General features: G+C 37.7%; 1 protein-coding gene across 1 annotated transcript; it reads right to left on the reverse strand.

Annotated features, from left to right (window-relative positions):
* Window positions 1–6,994: 6,994 nt before the first annotated feature.
* Window positions 6,995–13,293, reverse strand: LOC141346059 (uncharacterized). The gene is made up of 7 exons (XM_073850975.1): window positions 12,787–13,293; window positions 12,533–12,640; window positions 12,194–12,307; window positions 10,075–10,266; window positions 9,682–9,838; window positions 7,963–8,151; window positions 6,995–7,649 (listed from the first exon to the last, which is right to left on the reverse strand). The coding sequence occupies exons 1-7, from the start codon at window positions 12,965–12,967 to the stop codon at window positions 7,448–7,450; spliced, it is 1,143 nt and encodes a 380-aa protein (XP_073707076.1). The 5' UTR covers window positions 12,968–13,293; the 3' UTR covers window positions 6,995–7,447.
* Window positions 13,294–13,356: the final 63 nt, after the last annotated feature.

Raw genomic sequence — 13,356 nt, forward strand, 5'->3', positions numbered from 1 at the left:
TGATACATATGATATTTAGCCTACATATGTGTGTGTCACTCATGGGTATATCTTGTAAAAACAATGAAACAATAATATCAACTAAAACACCACATTCAAGCGATTTTCTATTGCTAAAAGAATAAAAATTCTTTTACTAATGAGCTTTACTACTAACACAAACAATAAAGTAGATTATGATTACAAAAACCTGCCTTACTTTGAGGTTTGTCTGCAAAACCAAAAGTACAGTAAGAACCAGGTAACAATACTCTGCATATTAGTGAGTAAATTCATAAATTCACAGTATTTAAAATTAAGTTATAGTTTTAGTTAATAATATTGTTGTCTTTTTGGTGTGTGTAAACCATAAAGTACGCACCCGCCTACAGGCTAAAGTTCTTCAGGAATGAGGCAGAAGAATCCCTTGTGTTTTTATTTTTTGAGACTCATTTTGTAGTTAAAAGTAAATCCCACAGAAGGCAATTGTAACAATAAAACACATATTTTATTAATTTACATTAACAGCAGTTAATAATAAAACTTCAGCTAAACTATAGGAGCTCTATAATCAAACTCTAAACAGCAATAGACCTATTGGTGAAGCTGTTACATGTCCTTTGCTGGTCTTTCAGGTGTCCTTCACTTAATGCAAACACCTCTGCCCTTTGTGTCGCTCTCTTGTTAACTTATGTGATTAGTTGCAAACATTACATTCAAGAATGAACTTTTCACACCTTTTGCTAATTTCAACATGTTAATTACAAACTGAACAAAACAAAGCTTTATTTGTTTTAAAACGTTTATTTCACATCCTACCCAATGTTGTCCAATGAAACAATGTTCATTTTAAAGGCTATGAAAGCAAATATAGTGAATGTAACAAGGCTATCCACCTTATTCTTTAAGCGGAAGTAAGCCTGTGGGTGAGACTTACATTTCATAAGCGCTATAAGGAAATAACAAGAATAACAAAGTGCAGAAAACAGTAAAACTGTTTTCACTACAAACCAATGTGCTTATAATAAAGTTAATGCATTAAAATAATATAAGATATACCAATTTGTAATATCCATCAGCAAAATGAGCTGTTTTGTGCAGTTAAAAATAGCTGGACATGATGAGACCGGAAGCCACACCCATAAAATTTACAAAATGGCTGCACCTTTTACAGGAAGAAAAAGGTAAATAGATATTATGTGCAAAAAGGGGTTAAAATCACATTACTTTCTAACATTGTAACATTACAATCTAAAAACTAAAAAATGAAAATAAAAAAACAAAAGCACAAACTAATTCACTTTACAGTTATTGCTATCAGAGAAATAGACTAACTTGTAGGTTTAAAATTGTACATGTGCCACATTCACTGTCTAACTACAAATATTTCAGCAAAATGTATATTTTTACGGTGGCCGACAGAGGCCAACGCGCTGCAAACAAGAAAACACATGCAAACAGAAAAAAACGACAACAAATTAAGAAAACATCTTCATCAGTTTGACAACACAGGCGCTGCAAATCCTCGCAACGCAAACACAAATACGGAAACGCGCTGCAAATTCTCACAACACAACCAAACTCAGAAACGCGCTGCGAACACACGAGGGCGCTGCAAACTAACAAACGCGCTGCATATAACACGGTCCACAACGGAAATGTTTCAGGGGGACCTCAAAAAGTGACGAACTCATCTGGGACCTGATTATTTATATCACTATATTACCTGATTATTTATATCACTATCACCTTTAAGTGATACTATACTATCACTAAAAGGCGATAGTTCACCGATAACACCTCTGCTCTGACCAACAGCCACTGAAAAAATAATCAGGTCCCAGATGGGTTCGTCACTTTTTGAGGTCCCCCTGAAACATTTCCGTTGTGGACCGTGTTATATGCAGCGCGTTTGTTAGTTTGCAGCGCCCTCGTGTGTTCGCAGCGCGTTTCTGGGTTTGGTTGTGTTGTGAGAATTTGCAGCGCGTTTCCGTATTTGTGTTTGCGTTGCGAGGATTTGCAGCGCCTGTGTTGTCAAACTGATGAAGATGTTTTCTTAATTTGTTGTCGTTTTTTCTGTTTGCATGTGTTTTCTTGTTTGCAGCGCGTTGGCCTCTGTCGGCCACCGTATATTTTAGTTAGCTCCATCTTTTGTGCATCGTCTGTTTAACGCGCATGAGCGGTGGCGCGCGTAACTAAAGTCTGTGAAGTTTGGTGGAGACTCGCGTATAGAAGGCTCATCCACTCTTGACAGCAGAAATACTTCCATGACTTTCTGACATTCACAGTTGGAGTATATGCCTGTGAAATGTAAGTTAACTGAGAAAAATATATCGCCATAGGAAAACACCAAACATCGAACGCATTAAACCAAAGACTATAGAATAAACAGCGCAGCACAAGCAGCCTTTCCATAAGAGCATTTGACGCAGCAAGTCGTTTTAAACAACATATGTTAACTATTTATAACAATTTATTTTAAATCGGTTAATATTAAGCATGTCTCAAATTTAGGACAAAGATACTTTCTCCGCAGCAGCTCACTTGATGTCCTCTGCAATTTTTGAGCTGCGATAATCTCTTATCACATGAGGGTATATCGATAGAGATGGTATTGGCTCATGACATATCGTCAGAAAGTTAGAATTGCACGATATAAACTGACAGTTGGGAGTTATAAAGTCAGAATTGCAAGATATAAACTCGCATTTCTGACTTTCTCAGAATTGCAATTCTGAGCTATAAAGCTGCAATTCTGAGAAATAAGGTCAAAACGGCGAGATATAAACACAATTCTGACTTCTTTCTCAGAATTGCGTGATAGAAACTCGCAGTTGCGAGTTATAAAGTCAGAATTGCAATACTGATAAAAAAGCCGCAATTCTTGAGAAATAAGGTCAAAACGGTGAGAAATTAACTACCACAATTGTGAGTTATTAAGTGAGAATTGTGATATATTAACTTGTAATTCTGAGAACTTATCAGTCTTTTTTTCTCCCTCAAAGTTGTACTTCAAAACCACCAATTGCTAGTTTATATCTCACAATTCTGAGTTTTTATCTTGCAATTCTGACTTTATTTCACACAATTGTGAGTTTATATCATGCAAATTGTAAAATAAAAAGTCGTGATACCCTTTATTTTCAGTGGTGGAAATAGTTTTCTATAATATACCACCCAGCCTTACTTTGTTCTCCCATTTATTCACTGACATGTCCCTGTGTTGAGAAAAACTGAGAGTGAGGTGCATTGCTAGAGGCACTTCCTTCAACCTGAGGCTTATTAATTTTACGTTTTAAGAAAAATAGCAAAAATATAACTTTTGGGTTATTAAAAACAAATAAGCAAGCCCAGCCAAAGCAACTAAAAAGTAATGCAAAAGTAACATACCTAATGCATTACTTTCCATAAAAAGTAACTAAGTATTGCAATTAGTTACTTTTTTATGAAGTATCACAATATTGTAATGCATTACCTTTCCCCAACACTGAAAGCAAGCAAAATAATATGACTTTGAAACAGGTAAATAGCAATATCAACCAAAATAAAATTATAAATATTTTTCAATGTACTAATCTAACAGAAGTCTTTATATATGTCATATTTCAGATAATTAAGCCATAGTAGAAACTTCACTTCGGATGCTGTAGGTCTTGAGTCGTTGTTTGATCTTTTTCAGCATTCTTCTGACAGCAGGCTAGTTGTTTTGCACGGGACATGTAAAACACAGGCCCAATACAGGTCCCCAGACTGGGAATGGTATGCATCAGATTCAGGATTAAACAGCGTTCATGACTAACTGCTTCATCCCCATCCTTAAGTGTGAATATGAACGGGGCAATAGCCAGAATAGGTCCATAGATTACAGTCGAAGGTACTAGAATCAGCAAGGCGTTTTTTAATGCTCTGCTTTTTATGGATGAACCACCTCTTCCACCTCTTTGACCTTCACCCGGACCTTTTTGGCACAGTACATGCACGATGCCTGTTAGACATCCCAGCATTATCAGTAAGAAAGCATCAAGGGTGATTGACAAGTAAACGGCTATTTTAGGGAGCCTTTGTTGGTAGGTAATCACCGCAATGCCTAAAGTGACGATCCAAATTAGAGCCGAGCAGACAACACGATACTCCCAATTATTCCCTAGTTTCATGTAGAGGACTGCATGTGCTGCAGCCAGGTAGCGCTCCACACACATACTGGTCAAAAGGAGAGGACAGCCAATCAGGTTGAGGATAGAAATGGCCTCTGAAACTGTCAGGAGATCTCCGGCGCGTTTACTCACAGAAATGTACATATCAAAAGGAAGACTGATGCAGAAGATGAGGTTCAACACGGCAAGATTGAGCCCCAAAACTTCAGAGGGGGATAGACCTTTCTCGCCCCTCACCAGCAGCCATAGCAGGGCCATGTTAGCTGGGAAGCCCAGCACAAAAGTTAAAATTTCTATAGGCAAGCGAACATAGGAATAATCCAAATCATTGCAGTTATCCACAATGGAAAGAAATAGCTCATGCATATCGATTGTATTGCTTGTATAGCTGCTGGTATTACTGTAGATTGTGTTTGTATAGGTTACATTTGATGTCCTGTTTGCCATGTTGACTGAGCACTGTAAAGAAACAACAAGGAACTTAGCTGGTAGTACAAAAACATGGCAAATATAGCCAATAGCCAATAAAATAATATATTTTAAAATGTAAAAAAAAATCTATATAACTTTGCTAAAGTTTGTTTCAAAATATATGTACATGAATATATTTTTACAGGTAATTTACTCACTCCCTTGTCATCCAAGATGTTCATGTCTTTCTTTCTTTAGTCAAAAAGTAATTTTGTCGAAATGTATTTTGAGGAAAACATTTTAGAATTTCACTCCACATAGTGGACTTCAATGGTGCCTGTGAGTTTAAACTTCCAAAATGCAGTTTAAATGCAGCTTAAAATGGATCTAAACAATTCCAGCTGAGGAAGAAGGGTCTTATCTAGTGAAACAGAAGTGCTAGTGTTTACAAAGTGAACATGCAACGGTCAAACTCCCTTTATAAAAAAGGTAAAACAGCGATGTAGTAATTTTGAAGATAGATAATTGTTTCACTGAATAAGACCCTTCTACCTCGGCTTGGATCATTTAGAGCCCTTTGAAGCTGCATCTTAACTCACGGCCACCATAGAAGCCCACTATATGGAAAGAAATCCTGAAATGTTTTCCTCAAAAACATAATTTCTTTATGGCTTAACAAAGAAAGACTTGAACATTTAAGTAAGTAAATTATCTGTAAATATTTGTTCTGAAACTGAACTTCTCTTTAATTTGCGATTTGTGCCCAATAAACATTTATTATAATTATTGATTTGAAAACATTTTCTGCTTAAAGTATTTATATGAAATATAAATCTTTTGTAACATTGTAAATGTCTTTACTAGTGGTGGGCCGTTATCGGCGTTAACGTGCTGCGTTAACGTGAAACTCTTATCGCGCGATAAAAAAAAATATCGCCGTTAATCTATTCTCAAATTTGGGTTGGGAGCTGGGTCTAAACTACGCAAGCTATGATGACTTTAACCTTGATAGTTTAACGCGGATGTATACCGAAGCGTTTAAGTCTCCTCCGCCAAAACACAGACGGGGTCGCGTCGTCCTCCATTCATAAAAACCGAATCTACTATAGCGAAATGCCACGTAAATTCGTCGTTTTTTGGATTCATAAATCAAATGTTGGTCAGTCACTTAATTCAAATCGCGATATGGACTAGTGTATGTGAAAACTGAAATGCAAAAAGACCGTTTTAATATGAATCCGATATGTTCCGTTTGCCTAGCTGTATGTATGAATGATGGAGACGAGCTTTTACTACACGCATACTGAAACACACGTGACGCTCCCGGTAATTTTTGGCATTTGCATCTCACATGAACAGATAAACTCAATCTCCCAAACTGCTGTGAGTGTCACTTTTACCGTTTCATTTTTATGAAAACTAGCATCATATCATACTGTATGACACAGAAACTTCACGGCAACCTGTCAAAATAAAAGTATGGTGTAACATGTAATGGGCTGGGTAGGTGTTGAGGTTAAAAAACACAATCTAATAGGTAGAAAAAATAATTTCATTGTTAGTTAGTTAGTAAACACAAGTACATCTAATTGAACATAATTTATTTTCATCAACAAATTATCATAGAACAGCTTTATGAGCTTTATGATCCATTCTCAAAGACTTTAAGTCATTATTTGGGTAGCACACATATTCTGAATGCCTTCAGCAGAATTCAAATTAGCCATTTTAATCTAGATTAATCTAGATTAATTCCAAGATTTAATCTAGATTAATCTAGATTAAAAAAATTAATCTATGCCCACCCCTAGTCTTTACTCTTACGTTTTATCAATTTAATGTAACCTTGCTGAATAATTATATATACTGTGTATACTTGCAGACAGGGCCGGCGCTAGCCATTTGGGTGCCCTAAGCACAAATGTTAGTACTGTGTAAAACACAGCTGTGGATCATTCAGGTAACAACAGTATTAAGAAGTGTATGTAAACTTTTGAACAGGGTCATTTTTAGAAATTTAACTATTATTTTCTATTGTGTACTATATGTAAACGACACACAAACAAATATTAAATACACTTTATAAATGTATTAATAATTACAAAATATCTAAAGTAGGATGTGAATAAAATAAGCAAACAAAATAAGTTGTCAAAGCGTAATTAAAATGTTGAGACTGACCTTTTCTTGCTTTCTTGCTTACTGTCCTTTTTCTTCTCTCTCTTTGACAGATCTTAAAAACATAAATCCTTGTTCTGTTGCATCCATGTAAATTAAGTCAAATTATTTGAATTGCTGAGTTGGTTCATTGAACGCATGGTGTCCACCTCCCAATGAAAATGAGAGTGATTTTTTACCACATCTGTTCTGGTTTCGAAGAAAACCATATAGCAAATTTTACTCAAATCAAAGACTCAATTAAGGACACAAGAAAAACTGATTGACACAACAATTTATTACAAATGAGTCAGTGCATTTAAAGTGCAAATTTTACAGTTAGGTTACAAATGGCTAATTCTAACAAGAGTATATATGAATATGAATGGCTGGTAGCTGACCACATCAAGGACATTTTTAAACTGTGCAAAACAGAAAGGTTTTGGTTATTGTTTGATTTTATGTTTTTACAATTTCATCAAAACTTCTATTTACAGTTTGGTTAAATTAGGTATTCTAAGTGCTATCAAAGATCTGACATGAATAACCAGGTTCAACCTTAAAATGGAACATATTTACAATATAGCAAATATTAAAATACATCATCAACATTAAAAATATCAAAGTGCGTCTGGTTACACCAACCAGTTAAATCTTCCTCACCACATCTGTGCAATGTTATCTGTATTGTCTAGGCCACATTCAGTGCTGCTGATGAGAAAAATGACTACTGGTTGCATTCATATCTATGGGTGGGTGACAGTAGGAGCATGTGGGTTCTTGTTTTTGGGAGGTGTGGAAATCTGTACGTATACTGGGGTGGTAGAAGAGGTGGAAGGGTTTGGCTCATTCTGAACCCTTTGGAAAACAAGGGCTGGGTAGATGTGGCTGTTGGCGTGGTATGTAGGGTATGTGGAATTGGGGCTTCTCAGCAGACTCTCCTGACTCCTATGTAGAAAGGTGAAAGGAGTCACATCTTACAGTATATGGCTTCATACTTCCTACCACAAAATGACATAATACTCAAAAATGCGGTGTGGTTGTAGCGAGTGGGCTCAGGCTGTGGGTTTCTATACACGTAAGTGGCGTATTTGGCAATGAATATAGGCAGAATGGAGGCTATTCCTGTTGTAAGTTTCTGTTTTAATATATATTTTAAAATGTAACTTTTTATTCCTGTGATGCCAAAGTGAATTAATCCTTCAGAAATCTTTCTAATATGCTGATTTGGTGCAAACATGTTTTACAATAATTTTCTTACCTCTCATACCCTCTGTTCTCATAGGCTCTGATGACTTCTGAATAAGCAGGACTACCAGGAGGCAGTGGACGGTCGAGACGCTGGGACAGGCTGAAAAGTTTAGGAGGAGGGAATGCTTCCCAGTCTATATGCTCTCTCTCCAACCAGGATGGGCTCCTCCGAGACCTAGAGCTCCGTGTTTCTCTTCTCCTGAAGGTGAAGACAGTACCAACACATTTAGTATGATAACTGTAATAGTCAAGGTATTTTGTAATGAATGTATGGTGTTAGTTAACAACCAGAATGTCAAAAAAATTCTTAATATTGAACAAGGTATCTATTGTTTTAATATTTAAAAACTATTTCTGTAAAATGTTTTACTTTATTTACAATTTAAAAACTTTTTCTGTGTTTAAGTGCTATAATCGTGTCCCAGAAGCATCTACCAACCCAGAGAAATGAAAAAGCCCAGTAACTTTAATTTGGTAAGCCTTTTTCTGCAAGCATGTGAAAAAATTAGCTGCTCAGATTTTGCTCCCCCTGTGATGTAGAAAGGGGATCTTATTACAATATTACCGCCCCTTAATCTGCACATTTTCACACATGGCGCCATCACTGTGTTTTGTCAAGCAACAACGATGTACCAGTTGTAATGCAATGCCAAAAGTTCAAGCAAAGCATGCTAACTGTTCTGTCTTAGGCTGCACAGATGAGTATAGAACACTATGTAGAGTCCTAACCTCAGAGGAGACAAGAGAGCAGTGGATTTATTGATTTATTTACTGTATATTATGCTGCTGCCACACAGATCTGATATAAATTTGATTTCTTTCCCAGGTGTTTACCTTCACAGATGTAACAGACTGTTTTTGCAGCTCCTATGCGTTTTTAACATAAACTTGTGTGTATTTGACAGTTTAAGCGCAATAAGACATGAAAGAGAACTTAGTTTAGTACTCACATGCCATGTGACAGCTGATTTCTGTGCGCGTTCTTCAGATGTGTGCACTCAGAAAACCATATATTGCAAGGTTAAACTAATATGGTTTAAAACGCATGATTTCAGCACGATAGACATGATAATCAAAACCAAACAGATGTTTTTTAACAGAATATCTGAGGTATGAGCTGTAAAGGCACAGCCTTATTCTGGAAAAGGGGACGGGGAGCAGCAGCTCATTTGCATTTAAAGAGGCATTCTCAAAAACAGCGTGTTTTTGCTTCCACTCAGTGATATAATAAATGATCTGTGTGGTATTTTGAGCTGAACTTTACAGAGACCTGAGATTTATATTACATATTGTAAAAAGGGGCATAATAAGTCTCAAATTGATAGAAATAAATAATTGCAAATTGGTTTGATATGCCAAATTGATTTAATACAATACATTTATAATTTAATCTGTAAATGGGGCTGCTATATATTTGTTTATTTAATTGTAAGACACAACACTTTTCATGCTTTTGATGATTTTTAATTTCAAAGTGTAATCTTTAAGATTATTTTAAGTATAAAGGTCACTGAATCTAGAAATTTCGTATGCGTTTTTTGGTTTTCTCACATTTGTCATCCTTTCCTATCAAAATCCTTGTTACGGATGCGAAAACGCAGAAAATCGAACCTGATCCGAATTTTCTATGACGGACGAAAGTTTCGGAGGCAGTGTGTAAACTCGATTGACATACCGTGAAGTGCAAAAATTTCGTACTCAGTGTGCAATGGCCTTTAGAGTGACTGACCTGCTTCTGCCCATCCGATGCTTTTCCTTCTTTTTGCTCATGTGCTCTTGACAACAGCAGACGATGAAGCAGACAGTCATGACAAGAATTACCACTCCACTCACAACAGACACCAGTAAAGCAACGTGAAGTCCTTGGTCATTTGGCCGAGGGATACCTGAAAAAATGTTGTTTAATGATTAGAAAAAAATGTGTTGGTTTCACAAAATATGATGGCCAGTTATTTTATGACTGAGCAAAAAAAAAAGTAAATATTCTATATGTTTTTATACATAAACATAATCTTACAGGTATAAAAATCATACGTTTGCTTACATTTAGTGGAAATGGACAAAGTTGGATGGAAACAATCAATATAATCATGATATACAAGACAAAAAATGGCTGCCATACTCTCACAGACTGGCAGGTAGCTGCTCCATCGAGGGACGCCTGCATGCAGGATGCATATGATTTTCTCATGGCCAACCAACTGGTAGCCCTCCTTACACCAGAACACAAGCATTGAGCCCACAGACACCCCTGTGCCATGCTCCACATAGTATGATCCTCGTCGTGGGGGAAGCACAGAAATACACGCAAGTCCTGTAAGAACACATAGACAGACAGCTGAATTCAATAAATAAATCCAATAAATGCATCATCATAAAAACCCTCTGAGGAAATGACTGCCACCATATCACTCCATTTCCAACATTTTTTGCATATGCTATACATTTTTTTTACTGCTGCATGCATCTTGCTGTCACCTGCAGACATCTGTTTCCTTTACAGTGAGACATCTCGCGCATCTTTGTGTCCGGTGGTGAACCTCAGCGAATTTCCATTAATGTGTGTCTGTCTTCAATTTGCATAATGCTTTGAGGGTATATGTTGTTTTGTATCAGTGCCAGCATATCGGGTGACTATCTTCCCTCCCCAGCTTCTTGCCCATCCAGGCTCACTATCAAATCCCCCCAGTTCCTCCCCGCTTTTGGAATAGCAACTGATTAAATAAAGATAAGGCGCTTTATCAAATATTGATTAATTCCACACAGTTCTATTATCAAGTACCTGTGAAAGTGCACTTAGGCCATCAACTGACATGTCAGAATTTTTTGCATGCAAGTAAGGTGAAATTGTGTATGAGAACTGTCTGTTTGTCTGTCTATATATCTGTCTATTGTCTGTCTGTCTGTCTAGAAGTGTCTGTCTGTCTGTCTGTCTGTCTGTCTATCTAATCAATCTGTCTGTCTGTCTGTCTGTCTGTCTGTCTGTCTGTCTGTCTGTCTGTCTATGTCTGTCTGTCTGTCTGTCTGTCTATGTCTGTCTGTCTTAGTCTATGCTTATCTGTCTGTCTGTCTGTCTGTCTGTCTATCTGTCTGTCTTAGTCTATGCTTATCTGTCTTTCTGTCTGTCTGTCTGTCTGTGTCTGTCTGTCTAAGTCTATGCTTATCTGTCTGTCTGTCTGTCTGTCTGTCTGTCTGTCTGTCTGTCTGTCTGTCTGTCTGTCTGTCTGTCTGTCTGTCTGTCTATGTCTGTCTGTCTTAGTCTATGCTTATCTGTCTGTCTGTCTGTCTGTATGTCTGTCTATATTTGTCTGTCTTTCTGTCTGTCTATCTATCTATCTTTGTCTGTCTGTCTGTCTGTCTGTCTGTCTGTCTGTCTGTCTGTCTGTCTGTCTATCTTTGTCTGTCTGTCTGTCTGTCTGTCTGTCTGTCTTTGTCTGTCTGTCTGTCTGTCTGTCTGTCTGTCTGTCTGTCTGTCTGTCTATGTCTGTCTGTGTCTTTGTCTATGTCTATCTGTCTGTCTGTCTGTCTGTCTATCTAATCAATCTGTCTGTCTGTCTGTCTGTCTGTCTGTCTGTCTGTCTGTCTATCTGTCTATGTCTGTCTGTCTGTCTGTCTGTCTGTCTGTCTTTGTCTGTCTGTCTGTCTGTCTGTCTGTCTATCTGTCTGTCTGTGTGTGTGTGTGTGTGTGTGTGTGTGTGTGTGTGTGTGTGTGTGTGTGTGTGTGTGTCTGTCTGTCTGTCTGTCTGTCTGTCTGTCTGTCTGTCTTTGTCTGTCTGTCTGTCTGTCTTTGTCTGTCTGTCTGTCTGTCTGTCTGTCTGTCTGTCTGTCTGTCTGTCTGTCTATGTCTGTCTGTGTCTTTGTCTATGTCTGTCTGTCTGTCTGTCTGTCTGTCTGTCTGTCTGTCTGTCTGTCTATCTAATCAATCTGTCTGTCTGTCTGTCTGTCTGTCTGTCTGTCTGTCTGTCTATCTGTCTATGTCTGTCTGTCTGTCTGTCTGTCTGTCTGTCTGTCTGTCTGTCTGTCTTTGTCTGTCTGTCTGTCTGTCTGTCTGTCTGTCTATCTGTCTGTGTGTGTGTGTGTGTGTGTGTGTGTGTGTGTGTGTGTGTCTGTCTGTCTGTCTGTCTGTCTGTCTTTGTCTGTCTATGTCTCTGTCTGTCTATGTCTGTCTATCTATCTATCTATCTATCTATCTATCTATCTATCTATCTATCTATCTATCTAGTGTCTTTAGTTGTTCTCACCTGTGTTGTTGTTGCTGGGTGGATCTGTGGAGTCATTCTGATGTTTTGGAGTGGTTGATTGTGCTTCAGTACTTGCATCAGAGTTGGTCATGAGCAGAATGGAACTCACTGAGGCTGCATGAGTGTGGAAAAAACATTTTATTTTATTTTCTTACATAATATTTCATATGAAAAAAATACAAAAAGATATATAATATTGAAAAATATATAATAATGTATATATAAATGTCATAGCATGCTATCATGAGCCACATGAGCAGAGCCCACAGCACATGCAATTAATTCCTGAAGGTTAGATTTTAAAGTGTAAAGTGTTTTCGTCAGCACCTCACATCTCACCTGTGTCAGTGTTGCTGAATAAATCTGTAGGTTCAGTCGGATGTTCTGGATTGATTCGTTGCTCGTCAGTCATTGAATCAGAGATTGGCATGAGCAGATTGGGACTCTCTAACACAGGGTAATTATGAAGAAATTACATAATTAGTACACAAAACAAGTTATTGTAGCACCACACAAAATGTTTTGTAGTGAAATGATTATATGTCTTAATATCATATTTTGTCTGTCTGTCTGTCTGCCATCAGTTTTCTCACCTGTGTTGTTGCTGGGTGGATCAGTAGGTTCAGTTGGATACTCAGGATTGATTGGTTGCTCGTCAGTGGTTGGATCAGAGGTGGTCATGAGCAGATTGGGGCTCACTGAGGCTGCGTGAGTGTGGGGAAACCACACCGCCAGTCCACACACAACCCACATCAAGGACCACACTGATGTCATGATCAAAGGCCCCTAGGGGGCACAGGACAAGGATTGAAAAAGAAGATATATCCTGTGGTGATCACAATAATCTGCGTAGCGAGCTAAGCATCGCTGATTATAATCCTTTCATAGTGCCACATGAGAGAATCTCACGAATAGCTCCTTTTCCTAGAGATGTCAATGAATATCCAAGCTCATCCAAGTTTAGTGCATCCTTAGTGCCCATAGCTCTTAAAAATGACAGATTCTTCTCTGTTTCTCCTGCTGTTATAAGCGTAGGCTTCCCTGTGTATGTACGCAGCATCTGCTCTGCCTGTCCTCTCACTGCTGCTGTTATTCTACAGCATACAGTGAGGCAGTCAAGGCTCTTACATAACATGAAGTGCACGTGTGGATGTAATTCTGTG

This window comes from Garra rufa, chromosome 11 (genome assembly GCF_049309525.1).
Source record: "Garra rufa chromosome 11, GarRuf1.0, whole genome shotgun sequence".
Lineage (NCBI taxonomy): Eukaryota > Metazoa > Chordata > Actinopteri > Cypriniformes > Cyprinidae > Garra > Garra rufa.